General features: G+C 39.7%; 1 protein-coding gene and 1 long non-coding RNA gene across 4 annotated transcripts; one reads left to right on the top strand and one right to left on the bottom strand.

Moving 5' to 3' along the window:
- The first annotated feature begins 1,599 nt into the window (after positions 1-1,599).
- On the top strand, positions 1,600-18,690 carry LOC124628699 (uncharacterized). Its single transcript, XR_006983315.2, has 4 exons — positions 1,600-1,838; positions 2,295-2,369; positions 11,077-11,225; positions 16,447-18,690. It is a non-coding gene; the product is annotated as an uncharacterized LOC124628699 (long non-coding RNA).
- Positions 14,914-23,675, bottom strand: LOC128634270 (class I histocompatibility antigen, F10 alpha chain). Of its 3 annotated transcripts, none has more exons than XM_053684627.1 (6): positions 23,527-23,675; positions 20,646-20,900; positions 19,560-19,847; positions 18,589-18,861; positions 16,767-16,871; positions 14,914-16,586 (listed from the first exon to the last, which is right to left on the bottom strand). In XM_053684627.1, the coding sequence occupies exons 1-6, from the start codon at positions 23,606-23,608 to the stop codon at positions 16,549-16,551; spliced, it is 1,041 nt and encodes a 346-aa protein (XP_053540602.1). In that variant the 5' UTR covers positions 23,609-23,675; the 3' UTR covers positions 14,914-16,548. The 3 variants fall into 3 exon arrangements, with proteins under 3 accessions (XP_053540602.1, XP_053540603.1, XP_053540604.1); XM_053684628.1 differs by having other exon boundaries at positions 14,914-16,571; XM_053684629.1 differs by lacking the exon at positions 23,527-23,675 and adding an exon at positions 21,396-23,498.
- Between the last annotated feature and the right edge of the window lie 1,434 nt (positions 23,676-25,109).

Genomic DNA, 25,109 nt, shown 5'->3' with positions numbered 1-25,109 from the left:
ACCCGAACCGCACTAGCCGATGGGAATAGATCGCTGTTGACTTGCGGAGCGTAAACGACAACTTGATGAGGACGATTGGCGAAAAAGAAGCTTAGGAAACGGTTAACGATTAATGCTGTTTATTTGAAGACACTTCTGGCACAAATCCAATTCTATACAGCGCTGTGGTACGAAAGAATTCAGCGTAATTAGACTGAAAAGGCGGGCTGTTAAACTGGTAGTACAGCCTATGATCTCTACTGTGTAAACTCAGGGTGCAGGGATGTCATTTAAATAAACGTGTTGGGTAGAACAGGCTCAAATTCCTTCAGATGAGAAAGATGGAATCGGATAACACTGATAATATTTAGTGTTCGCTGTGTTAATATAACCCCTGTGTTACATGCATGGGAAGTCAGGTGAGGTTTTTCCACTCGAGCAGCATGCTGAGATGAGAGACAGAGAGAGAGAGACAGAGAGAGAGAGACAGAGAGAGAGAGACAGAGAGAGACAGAGAGAGAGAGACAGAGAGAGAGAGACAGAGAGAGAGAGACAGAGAGAGAGAGAGAGACAGAGAGAGAGAGACAGAGAGAGAGAGAGAGAGAGACAGAGAGAGAGAGACAGAGAGAGAGAGAGAGAGAGAGACAGAGAGAGAGAGACAGAGACACAGAGAGAGAGAGAGAGAGAGAGAGAGAGAGAGAGAGAGAGAGAGAGAGAGGGGAACATGTGTTTGAACCCATGCTGCAGAAACCCTGTACGTGAGACAGTGTGCATTCCTCTGTCACAGGAGATTTTATACTGGACTCAAGACAAACACCCACTCCATTACACACTTAAATACTTTTTTCTTTGCGTAATATTAATGCTATTTCTCGCATTAAACGATTCATATGTATGCAAAACTGTTTAAATTCATTGCATGATGAAAATGCTTTTTGTTTGGATTATAAATGCCACAAAAACAAGATTTACGCAGATTATTTTATCACTGTCGCAGATATTAATCTCTGGACAAAGGCTTCATTCACAAAAACAGAAACAGCAGTGGGATTAGACTCTGTTACATTGTAAGGGCTATGAGGCGGCGAGAACACGTCCGAGAACGCATTCCTTCTGCGATAGAAGTAACAAATACATCTGTATACAAGAGCACCGGCCTGAGACGAGAATATTCAGAACGTCCCGGACTATCATTTCTACCCAGAAAGGATATACAGTGTGCAATAGTTGGCAGATGTTGATATTATGTCACAGTAAGCTAACTGTAGCAAAGACCAAGCTGACTTGCATAGCTACAGTATATAACTAATTAAGTAGCTAGCTAGCTAGCAAGCTGCATTTGTTGCCTGTCAGGACACTTCATGTTCAGAGCAGTGGCGGGAATCGAACCCCCAGCCCTGGAGGTGTGTGGCGAACGTGCTAACAACTAAGCCCCAGTGCGCCCATTACAATGATTATGATTATTATTATTTTTGCTTTAAACATGCTAACAGCATAAGCTAAGCTAAGTGAAGCTAATTGCGGATTGCCGCAATGGCGTTATTTCTGCTAGCGAGCATGGGAGGCAACGGATCACGTGCGCTCTACTGTCTTCACTCAGTTCATTGCAGTTCAGCAAAGAGACACAACCTGACTTCATCTCACGACAGCTGTGATTCCTCATATGGTTTTGCTAAAATAGAAGTTCCGGTCGTGTTTTTTGTTTTGTGCCGTGTGTTTTGAAGCCCTGAGTGTGTGAGTAATGACCTGCGCTTTATGTCCCATGGTTTTCTACATTTGCTTCACTAAGAATAGCTCGACTCATGCAGGGAACACTTTACACAGCTGGTGTTGTGAATGCTGCGCGCTGCTTGTTTACTGTAAGCTCTTTGTTTTGTTTGTTTTTTGCCATTTGTGTGTCCTTGTGTGTGTGTGTGTGTGTGTGTGTGTGTGTGTGTGTGTGTGTGTGTGTGTGTGTGTGTGCGTGCATGCACACGTGCACACGTTTTCTCTGGTTTGTTCAGATGGAACGAGCATGCTATTGTACAACTGTAGAATAGAAACGGTCACAGAAATTCGAATGGTTCCCACTACAAATACCATTACAAACCATCACCTGTTATCCATAAAAACCATTACCATAAAACCAAAATCATTACCATTATTGGTCCATAATGGTATCCACTAGGCATAACACGCCACCAAAAGAAGCCAACAAATTACCAGTAGAGACCCACAGGGACCATTACAGTTTCCATTAAAACCAATACAATACCCTTTATAACTGTTAAATCTATTACAAATTCTATGAAGGTTTCGGTTGTTTTTTTCCACAGGGTACAACCTGCTGATTTGCATCTGTTCAAGTGCTAGCAGCCAAAGTGTTTCTGAGTGTAGAAACACATATGAAGGTACGTTTAATCTCAACACACAGTTGAGTCCACTACAAAGTGCTTTTATTTAATCAGTTTCAACTGAATTCTTTTTTATTTTATTTATATTTCTTCACTAATAAAAGTCCTAAAAAAAATGGAGCTCCTCAGGGAAGTGCACTCCAGCTTGCTAGCTAGCATTCAAGGCTAATTAGTATGACATAAGTCATTGAAATGATGAAAAAGTCTGCCAAGATCATTAGCATATATAGTATTTACTCTGGATATCTTTTACTTGTTAACAAAGATGCTAACATCTGACTTTCAGTAAGAAATTTGAACCTAGCCTAGCTAAAGTTACCTCAGGAGACTGTTGCTAGTTAGCTAACTAACTTAGCGAACCAGAGCTTCCTCCTGAAGAAGGAAAGTAAGAAATGAGGAGTTATTTTCTGCATAAACACCGCTTTCTTCCAAACAATGCTCTCATATTCGGGTTTCATCTTTCCTTGGGTTTACTTTCCTCCTTCAGGACAAGGCTCTGGTTAGCTAAGTTAGCTAGCTAGCAACCTCCTGTAGTAACTTTAGATAGCCTGTTACTACCATAAACACATTTTATTTGTTTATTTGAGTTACAGAAAACTTTGTTCTGTTTCAGAAATGTGTATGCGTGTGTGTGTGTGTGTGTGTGTGTGTGTGTGTGTGTGTGTGTGTGTGTGTGTTTCAGGGGAATAGAGCATATAGAGCAATTTAGTAGCACTCCCAGGTCCCAGAATTGTCATATATACATTTTTAATTTAGTCTTTTAATTACTCAAATCAACGTCAGATTGATTTTCTGAAACCTTTAGACTGCAGTTCAGGAAGCTGTGTGTGTGTGTGTGTGTGTGGGTGTGTGTGTGTGTGTGCGCGTGGTGGTGGCGGCAGAGTGAACACGAAGCACAGTCAAGTGTAAAATCTCCACCAACGTTACACCTGGTTCGACTCTTGCTAACATGCTTAGCAACAACACTATGATCCCTCATTAACCCGAATCCCATGTGTGCTCTGGTACACACTCGATGGCTCAAAAGTCGAACGTGACCCTGAAGCAGACATACACTTGAAGCCTATTTGGCCAGGGCTGGGAACTTCTCTAGAAGACCTCTAAAAGGATCAGAAGAGATATAGTTGATGGTATCTGATTATCCATGATCCGTTATACAGTGTGTATACAGATGCATATTTTAGATAAGTATATATAGTATGCATATTGAAGGTTTGACATGCATTAGCAGTCCTTATGACATTGACAATATTGTGGTATGATCAAGCAAATTAGGAGGATTTAAAAAATTTGACCCAGCCAAGAATGTGACCAATGACCTTCTAAGATGAACGTTTTTATCGATATATGTTGAGCAACTGATGACAAACTGAAATTCTTCACTAATAAGAGTCCCAAAAATGTAACTGCTCTGGGAACACTCCAGCTCACTGATCAACCTCTCGGGCTAATTATTCAATATATAAATATCAAAATAGTCCACTAAGAACACATTTACTGATACTTTTCACTGGATTATACTGCTTATATCATCCACTTATCAATATTATTAAAACTTAGCTAGTTAGCAATAAAGTTCCCACAGGAGGTTGCTAGCAAGCTAATTAACTTAGCTAACCGGAGCCTCCTCCTGAAGAAGCAAAATCAGATATAACTCCCATATGAATCACATTTATGGCACAGTTTACACAAACAAAAATAGTGAGAACTCAATCGCCTCATCTATCGTAGCAGTTACAAAGTTTTTAGATCTTTGATGTTAACAGTTTACAGATCTTCATCTTAGATATTTGAGATAAGTTCAAGAATTTCAGACATTTTAACCTGGGGGGGGGGGGGGGGGGGGGGGGGTATTTGTATTCATGAGATCACAAGAACAAACAAGCACCCGTATTGAGAGCCAACGCACCATAGCTGTAATATCTTGCACTAAGTTCAGTTTCTCTTAAAAGAAGGTGTTGTGTTTGTGTACACTCATAAAGTCATAAAGCAGATCATCTGATAACATAAGCACCAGGAAATGACTTATGACTCATTTGTTATTGATTTAACTGTAAATGAGTCGTAACCACCTTGCAGTTATAGTCAGCTTGTTTTATAGGACCGGAGACAAAACATCTTAACCCCAGTACATTCTGTTATTATTAACCAAGTGGGTATTTTCACCTTTACGGTAAGCAAATATTTATCCTAATTACTCACCAGTGGTTACTTTCGCAGAGTTACTGGTTCTTCACAATCATAGCAGGACAGCTACTACTGAGAGCACTCTTTACTTCATAAAGACCGTAGTAGTGTATTTACCTATCTGTCTGTCTGTCTGTGCATCTATTTCTCCATCCATGTGCCTGTTTGTCTATCCATACATCCACTAGTCAGCCAATCAGTCAGTCAGTCTGTCTGTCTGTCTGTCTGTCTTTTCATCCTTCCATCTGTCCGTCCATCCATCCATCCGTCTGTCTATTTATTTCTCCATCCATGTGCCTGTATGTCTATACATGCATCCACTAGTCAGCCAATCAGTCTGTCTGTCTGTCTGTCTGTCTTTTCATCCATCCATCCATCCATCCATCTGTCTGTCTATTTATTTCTCCATCCATGTGTCTGTTTGTCTATCCATGCATCCATGTGTCTGTCTGTCTTTCCATCCATCCATCCATTCATCCATCCATCTGTGTATCCCTCCATGTGTCTGTTTATCTATCCATGCATCAACCAGACTGTTTTTATCTTTCCCTCCATCCATCCATATGTATGTATGAATGTATATATCTATGTATGTATGTATGTATGTATGTATGTATGTATCTATCTATCTATCTATCTATCTATCTATCTATCTATCTATCTATAAGAAAGTGGATTTTAAATTAGTGAAAACATTGATCCGTGCTTTTGAATATAGTGAATTAAATACTGAAATCGTAGCTTTAATTCACTAAGAAATACTTCTTTAAGAGTGAGCCCTTATTAAAATGTCAGGTGATTTTGGGGCTTTTTCTGGCTCAGTCTGACTGGTACAGTGTGTACAGGAGCTCAGGACCGTCTTAAACCTGTCTCTTCATATCTGTATCATCATTAGTGCATGTTAAGTCCCTAATGACCGAGACTGTCACATCATAACCACCCCCTTGCCCTGCCCACCCGCTCTGCCTGTATCATCAGCCTCAATACAGCAGAAGACCTGGCACAGGTCACATGATCTAACACTGACACATGGGAAGATTTTCCTTTTTTAACCACAGGGACCTGCTAAATACCTGCCCAATGTCATGCTAGAGACATGCTCGTCCCATCATGCATCTATTTAAAGAGCTGAAGCCACTTGGCTAATGGAAATGAGTTCTCAGTGGGAGAGTGAACTCACATGGGCAGGCTGCTGTAAAGCAGCGTGACTTTACTGTTGGTTTGTAATGAGTCATGTGCTTCACAGCATGGAACTTTCAAGTTCACGGAGAAGGTTCATTTCCAGATATGCCCTGCTTGTCGTGTATTCACTGTTTCCTACTTTGTTATGTGGTCAAATTTATGTAGTTCAGGATGGACATAACTGTTATGTTCTCTTTGGGTCTAAATGATCGACGCTAAACCAAAAGGTGATGGCGATGGGGAACATATTTCTTCCTTGAACTGAAGTGTCATTTTTAATTAACACTATAATTTTAATTATACTACAGAGGTGATGTTTAGGTCATTTTTCCCAATAGAGAAACAACAAGTATGTTAATAACTCTAAAATTCCTATTCGAAATGGTCCTCTTTGTGAATTAAAAACTAAAAAGCGATGCTAACGCCGTCCCATTTCTCCAGCTCTGGTGCCTAATATCTAATATTTCCCTTTATGAGATTATATATGATTATTAATATAAATGCTTGTTTATATTATGATAAATGAATTAAACTATCATTATGAGTCTATGAGATATGAAATAAAGATGAGCTTATAAACTGTATTCAGTATTAAAGTGTTTAGACGAATCTTTTAAAGATCTGTTTTGTAATATGTTAACAATGAGACATGCTAGATAAATTTGCATTTGTTTAAGAAATTTCCACTTGCTAGAATATCATTTGTTGGCTAAAATATCTAAATAGATGTCCTGAGAGAGAGACAGAGAGAGAGAGACAGAGAGAGAGAGAGAGAGAGCATCTCTAAGCAGTAAACCAAACTCAAACCGAATCTATGTGAAATATAAGATCTAACATATCTAACTTGTTTTAAGAATGCAAGCTGATATTCAGTTAATCCTATTACAAGGTCTTGTAAACTTTGTAAATGAACGCATGACAGGACCGAAGAAGAACACGAACCGGCTGCATTCCTGACATTCCTATGCTCACACGGTGTGTGTGAGTTATGTCACTAAACCTTACAGTCTTGTAGTGCACACAGAGAGTGACTGTAGAGGTTAAACGCTTCATTTGACACTTAATCCTGTGACTTCACAATAGGTCTTCTTTTACTAGTTCTTACGCAACAAACACACTCTGTCCCTGCAGGATGTGTGGAAAGAGCGAATTGTGAAACTTTAATGAGTTACAAGGTCTCCGTCTCTGAAGTGCTGGAGGACAGAGCATTCTTGACGTGGCCTGATGAAAGCAGCAAACGTCCGCAGTGAACGCTGTCATGTCGAATAAAACCTGGTCTATGCTATTTTTTATGAAACAAAAATGAGACTATTACGGCCATTTCTTCACAATTTGTAGCATCTTACTCAATTGGCAGATATCGTTATGATAAATAATAATAATGATGATAAATGAGTAGTGGTAGTTACGTTATATAATACATTATACCGTACAATGTAACTATACATGATATAATTTAGAAAAAGTAATGATATGAACTACTCCTCCTCCTTCTACTACTACTACAACTATTAGCATTTACTATTATATTATTAGCAAAAAAAAGGTAACATAAAATGTAAAAATGTCCAGAAATAGGTTTAATAACCTCATATTTCTCATGATAAATTGATATTTTGAGTAGCTAATATATCATTTTTTTTCTTTTGCTGTAAAACCTCGTGTACGTCTGAAAGAAACAGGACATTACTATGTTTTCTGGGCCAGGTTAAAAGAGGAGTAAAAAAAAAGACCAGTCATTTCAAACTGGAACAAACCATAGCTGAACGCAGGGGGAGGATCGGATACGCCAAGTCATCATAAAGCTGCAGAGGTGCCCATATGTTTACTCCAGCAGTTTCACACCAATTGCCACTTCCACACGCCAGTGCTAACGTCAATCTCATGATGTTATGGGGATGTCATGGCTAATAGATCATAAATCCATAAATCTATATCAGGTGTTAGTCATTTTGGTGATTGAAGGTCATTTTTCATTATTTCTACTCACTACATGTTCATTTCCAAACACCACTACATTCATATATTTATAAAATCATAAGGTGAATTTTTTTTTATCTTAGAGAGCTTCAAGGAATTGATTTAAATCCCTAACAAACATAATCTATCTGCTGCTACATAAACTTTATATTTATTACTGCAGATTGTACTGAGACAGATAGTTATAAGCATTCATGTAGTCTGTATGGTCAGAGTTATTATGCTAGCTACCAGTTTAGACATGAGCAGTTGCTTGTTAGCTTTAGCTATCTTGGTTCCTTAATGAAAAAGGCCCTAATTTACCACTGGTAAGTCAAATCTGAGTGTGATTTGACTCACACTCTCACCCTAACCCTTTCTTGTCCTTTTACTTTCATACTTTAAGTAAAAAAGAGTTTTATATTTCTACTGGAAGCCGTACTTGTACTTTTACCAGAGTATTTGCTTACATAAATAATTGCACGGTTACTTGCTGCAAAGAACGTTTGTTTGATTTCCAGCAGTTAAAAATGAAAAGAATTAGCGCCGGACAGTACGTAACATTCATTCAAATGAAAAAGCAGTTTGTTCACGTGCTGTGTGATTTCGCCTGAAGGAACCCTGCTCAGTCACAGTACAGCGTGCATCGTGTTGAAACTATTAGCCCAGGATCTAAATCCTGGAAATAACCTGGACTTAGTCCGACGGCTCAAGGATCTCAGGTGCAGAAATAACCCTGAAAGCTTAGCCGAAAGCTCACCTGAGCGCAAGAAGCAGAAGAGACGGATGAATGAGTGAATGATTGGTGGAAGGGAAGGAGGGAAGGAGGGAGGGAGGGAGGGCGGGAGTGGAAAGATTCAGGTGATAAAATAAAATCAGCAGAAGGAAGTTAAGGATTAGACGGTGCCGCTGCATCGGAAAGCTGCTTGCAGGACATGCAGAAGTCCCTGAGTCATCACCACCAGGCCATGAGAGAGATGAGTGGACAGATCTGGACTGTAAAGGATAATTAACTGAGCGTGGAGACGATACAGCTGACACGGCCGTCTAGCTTCACTGATCATGCTCTGATCACCATTAGGGTGATATACTATATATAATTACAGGTATAAATATTTCAAAATAAAATAAAGACTTTGTTCTAATCGTTGTAAATGTAAAATTAAGTTGGCGATTTGCTTATTCACATGCATACTATTTAAATAGTTAATGCTATAAAATCACTTCATAGCATAAAAGCAGTCGCTGATGTGTGGAATCTGCTGGTTCACTTAATCACTAAATCCACCTGATGTATTCTGATTGGCTAAGCTGGGCATGTGACCAATAGGAATACAGGAAGTGAATAGTAAACGCATGGATATCCCTGGGTGCGTGTCGTTTCTTAATCGTGCATCCTCGTTTCCTTTCCTCGGGTCTTAGCTCCACCCCCTTAAGATGCGAGGGAACGATGTAAGGATGAGACGCGAGGAGAGAGGAATCGAAGCAAGTCAAATGGAATTTAATCGCTCTCTCAAGCATCACTTCAAAGCGACGTCAATTAATGATGACTGTGCTGAGCTGGATGACCTCACTGTGCTTACGGGATTAAAAAAAAAAAAAATGAAAGCAGTAAATTTAAAGTTAAACACATGTTTGAGTTAGAGTTAATAGCTCCACTACATTAAAATAAAAACCCCCAAAACATGCAAGAAATGCTCTAAAAGGATTAGGATTAAGTCTACATTTACACTAGACTTACGCAGCATGCTTATATTTATGAGTTAGAGTTCACACCACTGTTTGAGATGTAAAGGAGGAGGGGAATTTATACGTGCGTCAGGTTTTTTCCTCATAGGATACACCTGCATTCCCTTGCTCCTAGCTCCTCTGGAAGCTTCCTCACTCCTTGTTCCTCGCCTCCTCTCAGTGTAATTAGTAATTTCCTTCAAGATGGCTGAGTTTGATCGATTTCCAGGTCACGGGCTGGAGGACGGAGGAGCGAGGAAACGAAGAAGCGTTCAATTCAGTATTGAGAAGTACCTCCTGTGTCCAAAAAAAGTGCACAAATCCCTGTTTTCTACAAATGATAACGTGCATCATGGGTATTTTGTACCCACTTAAGAGGTCTATCTCAATACTCTAATCGATGCCTCAACAATCCTACAATCTGTGACCCAGAAATCGATCAAAGTCCACCATCTTAAATGTACATTGGATGTACCAGTTCTGAAAATGCCATTTTGGTGTCGGCCATTTTGAAAATTTCAAACTACAGTGGCCTTTGATTGCTCTGCACCTTCCATTATGTTACATTCTACTGTCTGTGACCCAGAAATGGATCGAAGACCGCCATCTTTAAGGACTTCATTCTGAAAACGTGATTAAAGTGTCGGCCATTTTGAAACTTTCAAACAGGAGTTCCCTCTGATAGCTCCGCCCCTTCCGCTATGCCACAACCCAACTTCATTTTTTTCCGGCGTTTCTACAGCATCAGGCTATTAATAACACTACATCTCACAGAGTTGCCTAGAAACGCACAACCATTATTTTAATTACGCAGAATGAACCAACAGTTGGTACACTGGAAAGTGAAATGGCAAAGTGAAATAAATTCACAGTATCTAGTGAAGTATTTCTAGATAGATGAACACATGAAGCCCAATACTTCACTCTCATTGTACTGAAATCTCTGCCTTTGGGTAAAATACGATAGACTTACTGGGTCAAAAACGTTCTCTGCTTGTGCATCATCCAAGGTCGTGGGAACAGACAGAGCGAGCAGAAAAGAGAGCAATACAAAACACTCAGCGAATGGTGATATTATGAGGTCAAGAACTGAATTAGTAGTTCAACAGCTGTAGAGACAAACAGTGACAGGAAGTAGGGAGAATACGATGCTCTACACGCGACCGGTTTAAAGACTTTGACAGACATTATGCACATACTCGGATGAAAATAAAGACTTTTAAGATATCTACACGTATCCAGACACTTTCATTCAACGTCTCTTCCAAGAGCTGTTAAACATTAAGGATTTTTGCTCAAATGCCTAACAAAGGCTCAGCGACAGTTTACATTACGGACTGCTGTAATGTATATGTGACCAATAAAGACTCATTATCATGATTATGTTTATTCATTGAAGGAGTCTCCAGCGTCAGAGCTTTGTAACAGTCAGAGGTAAAGCTTTAACTTAAAATTTTCTGTGAAAGCTTACAGCTGCTATAATGTAAGTGCTAACAGGAAGCAGAATTAAATGTACAGTAACAGAAAAAGCTGCAGGAGATGAGCTGAACTATTCCAGTATTGAGTGTACATGATCTGTGTGTCTCATAACAGCAGGGCACGTTGTGAGAGCAGTTGTGAGCACTGACTGATTTGTTTTCCCACACAGACGCCGATAAGAAGCTCACGGGTTGAATCAGGTGTGAGATTGCAGGGAAAACACTGCAGGCGTTTCTCAGGACTGGCACTGAGAACGATTATCCTACAGGCCAATGTGGTGGGAAGCGGATTATGTGTCTTGACTGAGCGTCTAGTTTGGTATGTTGGGGCATTACAATTTAAAATCACAATAATTTCATAACATTTGAATATGTTGAGTCTCGCAATACACTCAAAATACGTCAACGTCCAGCTGTGTAAAAGTCTGGATATGCAACTAACATGATAAGATGATATAATAATTGTTTTATTTCACACTGGAGCCTCTCACATGACCAATTTTGACTTGTGCCATGGACGGATGAGGTGTCTGTAATGATTTGGAAGCGCAGAAAAACATATAGTTCTCTGTCAAATCATCTTTAGACATTGTTATCACCTGACCAGAGAGGGTAAATAACATAAATAAATTTTAAAAACGTAACTATAAGCTTGTGGAAACACTTTCCTTTTCTCTATGAGCTGCCTTCATGTCACAAAGCCTCTCAAAACCTTTATCTGCACCATCTGCATACCTTATTGACATTCTTTATTTTCACTTCCTGGTCCTGTCTCCACCCCTTGACTGCCGTATGTATGTCATCTTGTTACCTGTTTAGTTCCTAATTAGTTTGTCCATTTTTATACCATCATGTTTCTACGTGCCTTGGCAAAGTCTTATTCGTGTTCAGTATTTCCTAGTTTTGACCCTCAGGTCTGGTTTTGTTTTTGTTTGTGATTATGGATGTTCCCATTTTGGGCTCACGGTGGCTTAGTGATTAGCACGTTCGCCCCACGTTCGATTCCCACCGTGGCCCTGTGTGTGTGGAGTTTGCATGTTCTCCCCGTGCTGCGGGGGTTTCCTCCAGTTTCCTCCCCCAGTCCAAAGACATGCATGGTAGGCTGATTGGCATGTCCAAAATGTCCGTAGTGTATGAATGGGTGTGTGATTGTGCCCTGCGATTGACTGGCACCCTGTCCAGGGTGTACCCCGCCTTGTGCCCGATGCTCCCTGGGATAGACTCCAGGTTTCCCCGTGACCCTGAAAAGGATAAAGCCGTAAAGAGGATGGATGGATGGATGGATGTTCCCATTTTGATGATTCCTGCTTGTTTGCTCTGGTCATTGATGATGATTCATAGTTCTCACTCAATAAAAACCAGTATGTTTTTCACACTCTTGCGCTTCTATACGCATGCCACAATTCACCTAAAATAATTTGCATAAATGCATGTGATTGGCCATGAGAAAGGATCTCCTACAGGGTTGGTTTATGGCCCCCCCCCATTATGTTCTTTGGTATTATTACTGCAGTATTTTCCAAGGGCTCCATTCAATCCACTGAAATACTTTGCTGGATGAAGATTGCCAGCTAATGACCCCTGCCATAAGGATTCTTCTGCTTGTCAGTCTGTGAGAAACGTACAACAGACGGTTTCCCTTTATAGAGAACATTTGAGGAAACAGAAAACAGTGTAATGATGTGTGTATAAACATACCTAGTTTGCATCGTGACCTGAGAAGACCTTTGTGTTTCGCAAACTTTGCTTTGGTTTGGTGTGTCGCAGGCTGAACACTGTAGCTATTCATCAGCAAGTTTAGCCTGAGCCCCATAATGTTCTAAATTACTCCAGGAATTAGCAGCTTCACTTGGCTTTGGTTCTCCAATCTCCAAAGCAGAGATTTTAAACCGTTGGTTTGTTTGTGATTTTTGGGGGTTTTTTTTTTTTTTGGATGACAGATAAATGTTTACTAAATTCGAACATTATGATTTAAACGTTTACACCACAGCGCTGTTGAAATCTGATTGGTCAGAAGTTGTTGATTCATTTTCTACATCAGCTGTAGTGCAAGCTTTGAGGCAAGTCACATGTCCATATTAACACGCTCTTTCTAATACGTTATCATTTCTACCGTAACTGCTCATTCACAGCGCCTCGCACGGTGGACGCGTCACATAATCCAAGACTAATAAATGCATCTACATGTTGACGTTTTGGAAGGAGTCTCCAGTGTCAGCACTTTGTAACGGTCAGAGGTAAAGCCGTAACTTCAAGTTTTCCGCCGTTGGAAAACTTGAGTGATACTCAACAAAAGTGCCACTTCATAAGGAGTGTGAGGTAGAACTGGGTGTATCCTGTATGCAAAGCACCATGTGAGGTGAAAACGATCATGGGTAAAAATCAGCATTCAGGAGACGATGACCTCTGGTGGCTAAACAGGGGACTGTCAGTTGTTTGTAACTAAATATCACGAGATTGTGATGTTTATTTGTAAAGGACATTAAGTATTCACAATTATATGGTGTTATATTGACTGGTGAGATCACTTTGAAAGTGCAATCCTGTTAGTCACATTATAGTTTGAAAGCAAATTGTTCATTTTAACAATTAATTACATCATTAGAATGTCCTTACTGTCCTTTCATGCCATTCCCCTGGATATGAATGCTAGTTGAACATTTTTTGTGTGTATTATCTAGGTCAATTTTAAAAACTCAAGCCGTTGTCAGCAGAGAAACCTAGTAACAAAATGAAACATTGTTGCCTGAGATGAGTTAACACATTTTTGAATGTTAAAGTGAATATTTTCTTGAATTCAATGTTTTCTTTGTTTTATTTCAAAGTTGAAAAATGGCACCACGATCATGGACATGGTATTTTTTTTTTTTTTTTTTTTTTTTACAAAATAGTAGCAACATTTTGAAACAAATTATACAAGGTTAAGTAATTGGTCTGTTATGAACAGTCCGTGCCTGTCCCTGTGTGCAGCTGATGATGAGGGAGTTGCTTTCGCACAAAGGCGTCATTCATCTCTGAGCTTAGTCCAGCTTACGGATTTATGTAACCACACTGCATTCACATTCAGGGGGGAAAAATACATAGATCGGTCTTAACCCCTGATGTATGTGAGATCAGATCATACTGGTGCATCGTGTGTAATTAAGTCAATTGATTTTCACTGCATGTCTCTCAGGACACATAGAAATGCTGTAGCTGTTTCTGTATGTCAGTGTAGTAATCATTTAATCAGTGTTAGTCCAACTCATTAGTTCTGCCGTCAGCCTTACATAAGATGACAGAAGGTGGCCTGTTCATAAACCTTGCTAAAAAAAAAAAAAGAAGCAGCTCATACTGCTGCTTGGATAAAATAACTTCCGCTCTGAACCTCAATCTGTTTTTTTCCATTCACTGGTGAAAGACGCATGCAAGGTGGCGTGCAAAATTACTACTGCTGCTGCACATCATGCTTCTCTTCCTGTTTACATGGAGGAAGCAGTCCCATTAACCCAAACATACACTTTACCATTCACTGTTTGAGCTGGGAGGGAAGGAGATTCAGAACTGGGAGGGTAGGAGAGTCTGCTTTACCTGCACACCACACACCAAACCTGGGACAAAATCCTCCGAAAAGTTCGAAAGACTGACACCAAGAGTGCTCATTAAAGTACAGGAATTTACAGTATAGAAAATTGACACAGAGAACTTGTAAAATGGGGAACATTGCAATAATTTTACAGTAATTTACATTTTTTAAATATAGTTTTTAATTTATTAATTATTACTGTAAAAAAAAAAAAAAAAACACCAAAAACACCATAGCACTAAGCTACTTAAGCTTTCAACAAAAAAATACAATAATTCATTTTAATAAAAGGATTTAACTGTCATTTTTTGAATCAATTATTTTGCAATTTTACAACCTTCGTAAAAAAACATAGTAAAATAAAAGTACATCTAAGTGAACACAGCACGTTTAAGAAGAAAAGAAAGTTTACTTTAGCTTTACTGAGTAAAAAACAGGCTACTCGTAACTAATCAGCCTTTATTTACGGGAACGAACATTACAGTAGGAGCCTGGACCCCTACAACATCTTAACAAAAACTAGTCCTCCACAGTAGCACAGTGTGCTTGGACTTCTAATACGTCAGCGTAAAATCATGCCTAAGAAAATAAATAATAACACAAACATGAAGTTAAATAAAACCTACCTGATAAACAGGTGTTTAAATTTCACACACAAAACAAAAACAATAAAAACAGACAGTAGTCAGTGTTTAACAAATGAAACACAAGGAGTTCATGGGTGAAAGAACGCAAACGAACTAAAACCCATGACAGAACTTAAACTCAATACGTAAATATACACACAAGCGTTCACTAGACACGGGTGATAAGAAGAACAGGTGAAGAAAACAACAAAGACTGAACATGAAGGAGAAAACAAAAACAGAGCCACACTTCCTGAGGAAGTGGTGCGATGAGAACGTTACTCTCATCTTCATCTAAGTCAGTTGGCAAATAATTCTTTACAACAGACACAGGTGGTGTTCCTGCCAACACAGAAATCCATCATGAGCATGTGCAGGCTGACAATGCGGGTGTTGATCAGGGTGAATGTTAAACAAACAGCCCCCCCCACCCCCGCTCTCTCTCCTTCTCTCTCCCTCCTTGTCAGTAGGCTGTATTGTTATCTGACGATTTACTCTGAGTCACATCACAAGGGTGTGATGTGAAATCTCTCAACCAGACACCCACCACCAATCACAAAGCACAGACAGCACACTGTTCACAACGTGACAGTTACAAAACATTTGTTCATACCCGAATTGTACTAAGATAATAATGTAAAAGATAATAAATAACATCAAAGGAGCAAATTATACACCCCCCCCCCCCCCCCCCAAAAATATTTTATTGAGAAGAAAAGCAAACCGTCTGACACACAGCAACAATCGTTCAGTTTTTTTTCTTTTTATACTAACAAAGGAAAATAAAATTAAAAAGTACAAACACCGAAAACAACCCCCCCCCCCCCCTTTTTTTTACACAAACACATCATGAAAACCAAACAAACTATATTAATTGATGCTCTTATATATTAATTGGCACTTGTGGCATCTCAGAGAGCAGGAATAGGAATAGGAATAAGAAATAAACATTTGTGTGAAAAAAAAACCCCTTTTCTCTAAATATATTGCCCCTAGGTGGCTAGGTCAAAACAGAAATACTTGTGAAAAACTGCTAATTGTTAAAGCCTTGAATGTCTACTTTCATATGAGCTATTAACCGCTACTGTGGAGTGTGACATCGCAAATAAATTCAACGCTGAACCTGGGCACCTGGTAAAAAAAAGAGTTCAAATGAAAAGGTAATACATCTGCTATTGTAAAACTAAATGTAATAACGCAAAAAAAAGTTTGTTAATTATACTGACGTGCAAAACTATGTAACACTTTGAGAATTAACGTTAATGTGAAGGGTTACGTGACAAACGGATTTTTAATCAAGCTTATTTGTGGTTCAGACTGAGCCTGAGAAATGCTCTTTCTTCATTTAGACTGACTTGAGTGAAGACGAGACGTGTGCAAATATCCGAGAAGAAACAGCTAGACCTGAGGACTGTAGGAGTTTGAGGTTGAGGATAGACAGCTCGATCTTCTCAGGAGAGGAGAATGAATTGACCTGCAACAACAAAAGCTAAGACCTGAATAAGGTTTTAACATGTACAGTAATTCATTGTGGAAGATTGCAAGTAACATTATAATTTGTATATTCAGTTTCAGTGTCTTCTGAAAAAGGAAACAAAAGAGAAGCAATGATTTTTAAACTTCCACACCGATCATATGTATCGGCTGATCATTAAGGTACATTGCTCACCTTTATTATAACAGAAGCCTCGTATTACAAGCCCGACTACAGTGACGATGAAAACGCAGCCTAGTGTAATCCAAACATAAAGTCTGAAGGGTTTCTCTTCTTTACCTACAAGTAAGAAAATGTAAATGTGGTCAGTCTAAGACACAGAAAGAAAATGTCTACTGTACAACAGTTCTTCCAGGGGAAAAAAAACCACACAAATATAGCAGCTGTACAATTTACCTGAACATATTATTAAATGAATATAACATAATAAACAAACTGGACAACATCTAACATCATATCCCTGGGAAAAGAGAAATAATATGATATCAATGTATTGTTACGCCATGGCGAACTCGAGGCTGCAGTTCTCAGCATACAGTGCCGCCTACAAACATGACGGACGAGGACTACACTTCCCAGCCATGCCCGCGCTTGAGTTCGCCGGAGTATTGAGTACGAACACCTGTGCTGCATCATAAGTTATAAAAGGCCTCGTTAACTTCAGCGTCTCGTGAAGTAAACACTCAGCAGCCTCGTCTCTGTTGTGTACCGAGCATTAATTTCCGTATCCGCTAAACTGGTTCTGATATTTGCATTGTTTGTTGACTACGATTCTGCCTAAGCCTAGTACTGCCCGTTTGCCCGATCGCCTGACTTTGATTCCCTTCCGTACTTCGTCTTTCGTCTGACCCTGATTCCCTTCCGTACTTCGTCTTTCGTCTGACCTTGATTCCCTTCCGTACTTCGTCTTTCGTCTGACCCTGATTCCCTTCCGTACTTCGTCTTTCGTCTGACCCATGCACTCTAGACTGTTCGTCCACGCTGGTCCCACCTGGCCCTAGATTTCATAACGGACTTGCAGGAGTCAAAAGGTAATACTGTGATACTGGTGATTGTTTATCAGTTTTCGAAATCCATCGCCTAATTCCACTACTGGCCATCCCATCTGCCTTTACCACAGCCGAACTACTTTTCCAACATGTGTTTAGATACTTCGGCATCCCAGAAGAGATTGTGAGTGACAGGGGTCCACAGTTCACGTCTCGCATCTGGGCCAGTTCCATTTTGAAGATGGGGGTCACCGTTAATCTCACTTCCGGTACCACACCCAGGACAACGCACAGGCAGAACGGGCCAAACAAGAGGTCATACGGTTCCTCCGAACCTTCTGCGCCACCAATCCAGGGGACTGGGGCCACTTCCTACTGTGGGCGGAATATGCACAGAACTCGCTACGGCATTCCGCCACCAAGCTCACCCCATTTCAGTGTGTCTTGGGCTACCAGTCGCCATTGTTCCCCTGGAACGCCTCCCCCACTGACTCACCAGAGGTAGATGAGTGGTTCCGCCGGAGTGAACAGGTCTGGGAACGCGCCTACCAACAGCTAGTGCAGGCCTTCCGCACCGCCAAACGAAAGGCAGACCGGCGCCGGAGGGATCACCCCAATTATCAACCCGGTGACAGGGTGTGGCTTTCCACAGAGATCTAAAGTCACCCCTCCCGGTGACTTTAGACTCCAACCTAAATATATCGGCCCCTTCCGAGTCTTGAAGCAAATTAACAAAGACATGTACTGCCTGGACCTAGCAAAGCAAAGCCGCATCGCCCCGTCTTTCCATGTCTCTCTCCTCAAAGCAGTGATACCAGGCCCCTTGACCACGGCGGTGCCGGAAGACTCCCCAGCGGAAACGCTAGAGATCAAGGGCCGCCCAGCCTACCGCAGTGCTGGATCCCATCCATTGGAATAAACATGTGATAATATTCCTAAAGAGCAAATGAATTGTGGAAATATTGTTATTTAAGACCTAATTGATGTGTAAATGTGTAACTTCATACCCCAGGTGACTGTAATATTTCCCTCTAGGCTGCTGTGATGCACTACACAGCTGTAGCGCTGATCTCCTGTGTTCTCCTCAGGTCTGATCACACTGCTTCTGGTCTGAAACGTGCCGTCACCATTAGGCAGCACATGATTCATCTCGTCATCCACCAGCTGTAAATCTGCCCCAATCCACTTCACCTGCACTGCTCTGGGGTAAAACCCAGTCACATGACATGTGAGGAGCGTGGAACCAGCGCTCTGCCTCTCGAAAAGCCTGACCTGTGGAGCTTAAAAAAAAACAGTAAAACAAAACCACTTAGACTTCATACATACAGCATGTAGTCTACATTTACATATATATACATATACATATATATACATATACATATACACACACACATATACATATATATATATATATATATATATATATATATATATATATATATATATATATATATATATAAAATGTACATTTGTACATGTAAATATGAACAAAAATGTATGTATTCGGACGTATAAACAAAGATGTGTTATCTTGAGTGGTAGCTCAGTGAGTGAGTGGTTAGGACGCTGGATTGGAAGGTCATGAGTTTCCAGCACCACCGAGCTGCCACTGCTGGGCCCGTGAGCAAGGCCCTTAAACCTTAACTGCTCAGTTGTAACGAGATCATTGTAAGTTGCTCTGGATAAGGGTGTCTGCCAAATACCATAAAATATATACAATTACAGCCTTTTTTTTTGTTCGTATTTATAAGTACAAAGCAAAAAAGACATTGTGTGTAAATTTGAAGTGGCTATTTGTACTGGAAGTTTATTAAACAACAAAGAAAAAAGGTCTGAATACTTATTTCTCCTCACTGTATAGACAAAATAGATATTATATATAGAGAGAGAGAGCTCTGTTAGGAAAAAAATGTAGACACAATTGATGGCGATATTGATGCACAACGTAAGTATTAAATTTCTCGGACACATATCTTACCTTTATTATTTCTGACACCAGGAGCATGCTCTAAGAACATCCTAAGGCGGTCAAAACAGGTCTTTTTGTAGAAAGACACCACGGTTTCAAGCCAGATTATATCCTTGTCCCTAATACTTTTATATATGAGGGCTTGAGGAACAGAAGCGATGAACGTCTTGCTGTCCGTATCTAAACTTAAGAAGTCCTTCCCATTGAAGGCATGGGTTAACGATGACTTGGTGGTGCCATCTGGATAGAGGTCACAGCGACTGTAGGCTTGGTAAACGTTAATGTCTGCATGTGAACCTGTAATTCAATACAGAAGAAAGCAGGTCATGTTTAGTGCCCCTGCAATACAGAAGAAAATAAAAGGGCAGATGTTGTCAGTGCGAGTTTGCATCTGTATACATTACTAGAAAACATGTAATAATAATGTAATAAAACCATGCTGCTACCTACTGGACATATTTTTAACTACAATATCAAACAAGCTTAAAGTTCTGATTAAATGATGAAATGTTAATCGCCAATTATTGCTCTTAGAAGTGTATTCAGATATTTCTCACATAAGAACTATTTAAACGCTGCACGATAGTCAGCTCTTTCGAGACATCCACACGGCACCTACAGAACACACTGCTAATGAGAAACTGACTAGAGCAGACATTTTAAAAACCTCCCATTGAGACCCACTTTTCAAGCATCAAGAGCACAGGATAACATACTGTATTACTAGTGTGAGACGGAGGGAGGGGGCGGGCCCCTCCACAAAGTGTCAGTTAGTATAAAGTGAGAACGCTCCAGCGTACTCAGTGTTGAAATGTGTAAAGGTTGGCAGGTCTGATACAGGCTTTTAAATATTTATCTTTGCTCTTACTTCATCTCACCCCTCACCCTCCCTCCAAACCCTGAATATTTCTGGACTAGACAGTGCATGGAATTTAAGATAAAATGCAATTCATTAAACTTTCTATAAGAAAAAGCAAATTGTGTGTTGAATATATTTTTATGTGTTGAACTTGTAATGTTCTTATTTTTTTGGCAAATAATCAATGATGAACAAAGCCTATAGTTGTCATTATATTACAGAAAAAAGTGAGATACCTGTGAGGTTGAACTGCGATTTGGCTGTTTGGAGTGCTAAATCCATATTTGCCATGTTGTGGTGAAATAAAAAACTGGCCTCTTTCCAGAGTTGCTGACCAGCTGTAGTGTTGAGCCATTCGGGACATGGAGCTGTCGACTTCATGTTGCTGTCAAAGGAATATAGGGTCACATCATTCACAGTGCCGCCCTCTGTGTAATGGGGAAGACTGAGGCCTTCAGAGCGAAGGAAATGCCAACTGATAGATTGAACATCTGCAAAATAGATAAAGAAAGCAGTTATGGATCATCTGAGTTTGCAGATACGGTCAACTCAGATTCAAAAGTCTGGAAAAAAATGTGGACTCTGTACAAAGGTTTTTCAGCCTATTACATACTTTGACATATATAGTTTAAGAAAATAATGTAGGTATTGGTGTCTGCCTACAGAGATCACATTGTGTAAGAAGCTAGTTTAACCAACACACTGATAAAAAAAACAGTTAAGCTGTCTAATGGTGTCTAACACTTTGCTAGGTAAAGTGTGCTTTTCTCATGATTCGATCACGCTTTTGGATAGTTACAAGCTGTAACGACAGAATCAATTACGTTTGCAATGTCAAATGACTGAAACAAAAATTAAAGTAAATGCTATTCAAACTCATTGGATCTGTCAATATGTTTGAGCCAGGAGGCACTTTTAATCCATTATACAATGGACATTTCAAATAGGTAGACAATCAAACCCAGACAGACAGACTCTATGCTCACAGTGAAGATCAATTGGGGGGCTGTGGTTCAGGTGGTAGAGCGGGTCGTCCACTAATCGTAGGGTTGGCGGTTTGATTCCTGGCCCACGTGACTCCACATGCTGAAGTGTCCTTGGGACAATGAACCCCAAGTTGCTCCTGATGGCAAGTTGGCACCTTACATGGCAGCTCTGCTACCAGTGGTGTGTGTGTGTGTGTGTGTGAATGGGTGAATGAGACACAGTGTAAAGTGCTTTGGATAAAAGCGCTATATAAGTGCGCCAATTATCAATTAATTTTACTCTTGACTTTTAAAGTATTTTATTTTATACTTTTAAATTCTTCAAAATCACCTGATCCTCCAGTATAATTGTGCAAGGAGTAATTTTTTTTAAATGTAGATTTAAACGAGCCAGTTCAGGTATTTCATGTGTTCCAGCTCAAGCACACCTGGTGCAATTAAAGAAGCCCTTGATTAGTTGATTCAAGCGTGCTGGAGACAACACCTGTTTTGCATATTTGTGCCGTTATGAAGGATTCTGTTCAGGGGGTTGAATAGTTTTGAGACTGGAGAAGTCATTATTAGCATTTCAGTTGAATTTGGGGAAACCACTTGAAGCGTTCGTCGTGTTGAACGATTTCAGTGGCTTTTGTCTGATTTGTTCATCGCAAACTGCTGAAAGTCTGTTTGACAGTAAACCTGATTTACAATGGGGGTTGAATAATTTTGATTTCAACTGTATGGGTGAGATGCACCAATAAGGATTAATCTTAAATCTAGATTAAATCAAGTTTTATCTAATAATTCTGTTGCACCAAACTTTAAACCTTGTTTAAAAATAAACAGATTTACATTTAAACCATCACTGTAATCCTGGATTTAATCTCATAATTAACCTGGATTAACTATAATCCTGTTGCTCCATCACTTTAAACTCAGATTTAAATTTCAGTTAGGGATTAAATTTAATCTTGCTATTGAGGAGGATTAAATTGTCAAAATGGCAGCACTTGTTTGGTGGATTGGAGAAGATGAAAAAGATCCTCGCAGTAAAATAAGCGACTGTCTCAACCCTGTTGAGTTTTAGGATGGTGCTGAACAAGTACCGATTCAGCACGGAAACTGTGATTAGATTAAATTAAAAAACTGAACCTGCAGTTAGACCTGGCAGTGACGAATGCAGCCATACCACCCGTGCCCCAGCTTTTAACAGCCTTGCACTTTTGCACTACTGGTTGTTTCCTAATGGTGGATGGGGACCTCTTTGGAGTACATAAATCAACTGTGAGCAGAATTGTTGGAAGAGTATCGGGGCAATTGCAGCCTTGAAAAATCCATTTATAAGATTTTCCCCAACAGGAGAAACATCTGCTGGATTTGATAGAAGAGCTGGTTTTCCAGGAGTTATAGGAGCATGTGACTGTACTCGCATTCCCATTCAAACCCAGGTGGAGACAATGGAGAGCTGTTTCACAACACCACTGGTCAGAAATGTGTCCCTCCGCTCCTGTGCTGATCTTTTCTCACTTTCGATTTGAGGATTTTCCAGCAGACTTTCACATTATTAACATCTCACTTGTCTTTAATCCCCACAGAAGCACTGAAATCAGCGGAGAGCTGGACCCAGGCATCTTCTTTCTATTTAATTGTCGTGTTATCTGTCCTTTTGTCTTCGATTTTTGTTCCATATTGCTCCATTAATTGATTTAATAAATGTCTCATGGCTTGTAAAATTTGAGCTTCTAACACACTGCGCCATTTTCTCAGTGTCTCTGTTATGTGAATGAGCGGTTAATAACGGCAGTTGTTTTTGTTTCATTCACATTATAAAGTTCACGAGCCCTTTGTAGTCACTCAAGAAAGAAAGAGTTACAATTGTTGCTGTTTAGTTACACTGGAGAATTCAGATATTGCCATGTTTATGAAACGTGCTGTCGCAGTGTGGACACATGAACCGTAGTTCTAATCCCCGATTTATTAATCTGTGTTTAAAGTGAAGTGGTGCAGCACAACTCGATTTAAAATAAAGTCCAGATCAAGAAATCCTAGACTAGCTCTAAACTGTGTTTAGGTGCAACACACCCTTAGGTGCCACATCTTTCCAAAATAGAAAGCTATAATAAAATAAAGTCTCCACAAAAGCAGCACTTACCACAACTCGACTGCTGGAGATGTAAGAACAAGACTAAAGTATGAATAATCGTTGCTTTGTTGATGTTTAGGCGATGTCTCATAGTTTAAGTAGCCTCGAGAAAGTTGATCTGCAGGAGGGTTTCTCTCAAAAGAAAATGATCTGCGCACTTCCACACGGAAGTGATTGTGCACTTGTAGAAACATGGCAGCATCAGAGGAAATGGTGCACACACATGCAGTTTTCTCTTGGACTGGTTGCTGCTGTTACTCGTGTTTTGAAAGAGTTATTAATGGTGTGAATTTCTCTCAATGCACTCCATTACAACCCTCCATTATCTAAATGTATTATATGCACTATTTAGTTCTGATAGTTAGTCTGTTTGACTGGTCACTTAAATGGCTTAATTTAAACCTCAATCACTCAAAAACAAACAGGCTTATAAATAATGACAACTTAAACCTCATGGCAATTGACATTTTAAAAATATGTTCTGTAAGTGGAAAGTTCAGGAATAAAAAGTTCTATTGCTCCAAAAAAAATAAAAATAAAATAAAAAATAAACAAACAAACAAACAAAAAAAACCCAAACAGAATATTATTGTACTTTAATATTTAAATAGTTGGAATATGTTCATAAAGTAAATCTGTAGGCTACTAAGCAGTTCTGTGTAATTAATTTGATAGTTAAAGCGGTCCCTGGCTGCAAAACGTTTGAGAGCCCGTGTGTCAGAATATCTATTTAAATAAATGTAAGAACGAGGTTTTACATACTGCATGGCAATCATAACTGCATTAATGTGAGTCGGACCCTTGTCCAGTTTCAGTCACGTAGAGAAGAGTCAGACACATGTCTTACACTCACTACAACTTCTTACTCTACATCTCTGTTAGATGATCGTCAACATTTATCTAGGGGACACATGTCTGTGAGTGAGGTAAGGCTTTAGTTAGTTTATTGAAGACGTGTAGAATAGAAACACATTGAGAACAAGTGGAAAATACAAATACGTTAACGCAATACATTCTTAATGGCCCTAAAATATCATCCATATGAAGAGAACGACAGAACGAGGATGTAGCTAAAGAGTTTGAATCACTGATTAAATATGACATATATTACCACAGATGTTGTTTATAATCAAAAGCTCTTTATTGAAATGGGTATGAGTGATGATAAGAAATAAAACGGAGTACTGATTTTTGTAGTTCTACTTACATTGTGCATCATCTGCAACACAAACTCCAGACCTGATGTTAGTGTGAGTTACATGTTTAGCATTAGCAGCTTTGATCATTTTTAAATGTGGCGTGCAACATTGCGTATAACTGTGTACTCGGTTCTGTGAGGAACTCTGAGGTCAAAAAGGTGACGAATCAAAACTATATAATCAACTGATTCTGCGAGAACATGCAGGTCTGATAACACTGTGCTCTGACTGAGCCTGAGGTATCGGAGGTAGAAGAAGGACGTTTAAACTGTAATGATGTCAAACAAGAATGTTCTGAATGACTGAAACGGAGAAACTGAATACATCTTCACATGAGAGGTAACTTCAAATCCCAGCATCTGTAAGGACAGGTTACGCCACGGCCAGCAGAGG

This window comes from Ictalurus punctatus, chromosome 12, assembly GCF_001660625.3.
Source record: "Ictalurus punctatus breed USDA103 chromosome 12, Coco_2.0, whole genome shotgun sequence".
Classification (NCBI taxonomy): domain Eukaryota; kingdom Metazoa; phylum Chordata; class Actinopteri; order Siluriformes; family Ictaluridae; genus Ictalurus; species Ictalurus punctatus.
This window is presented reverse-complemented; position numbering and strand designations above follow the sequence as displayed.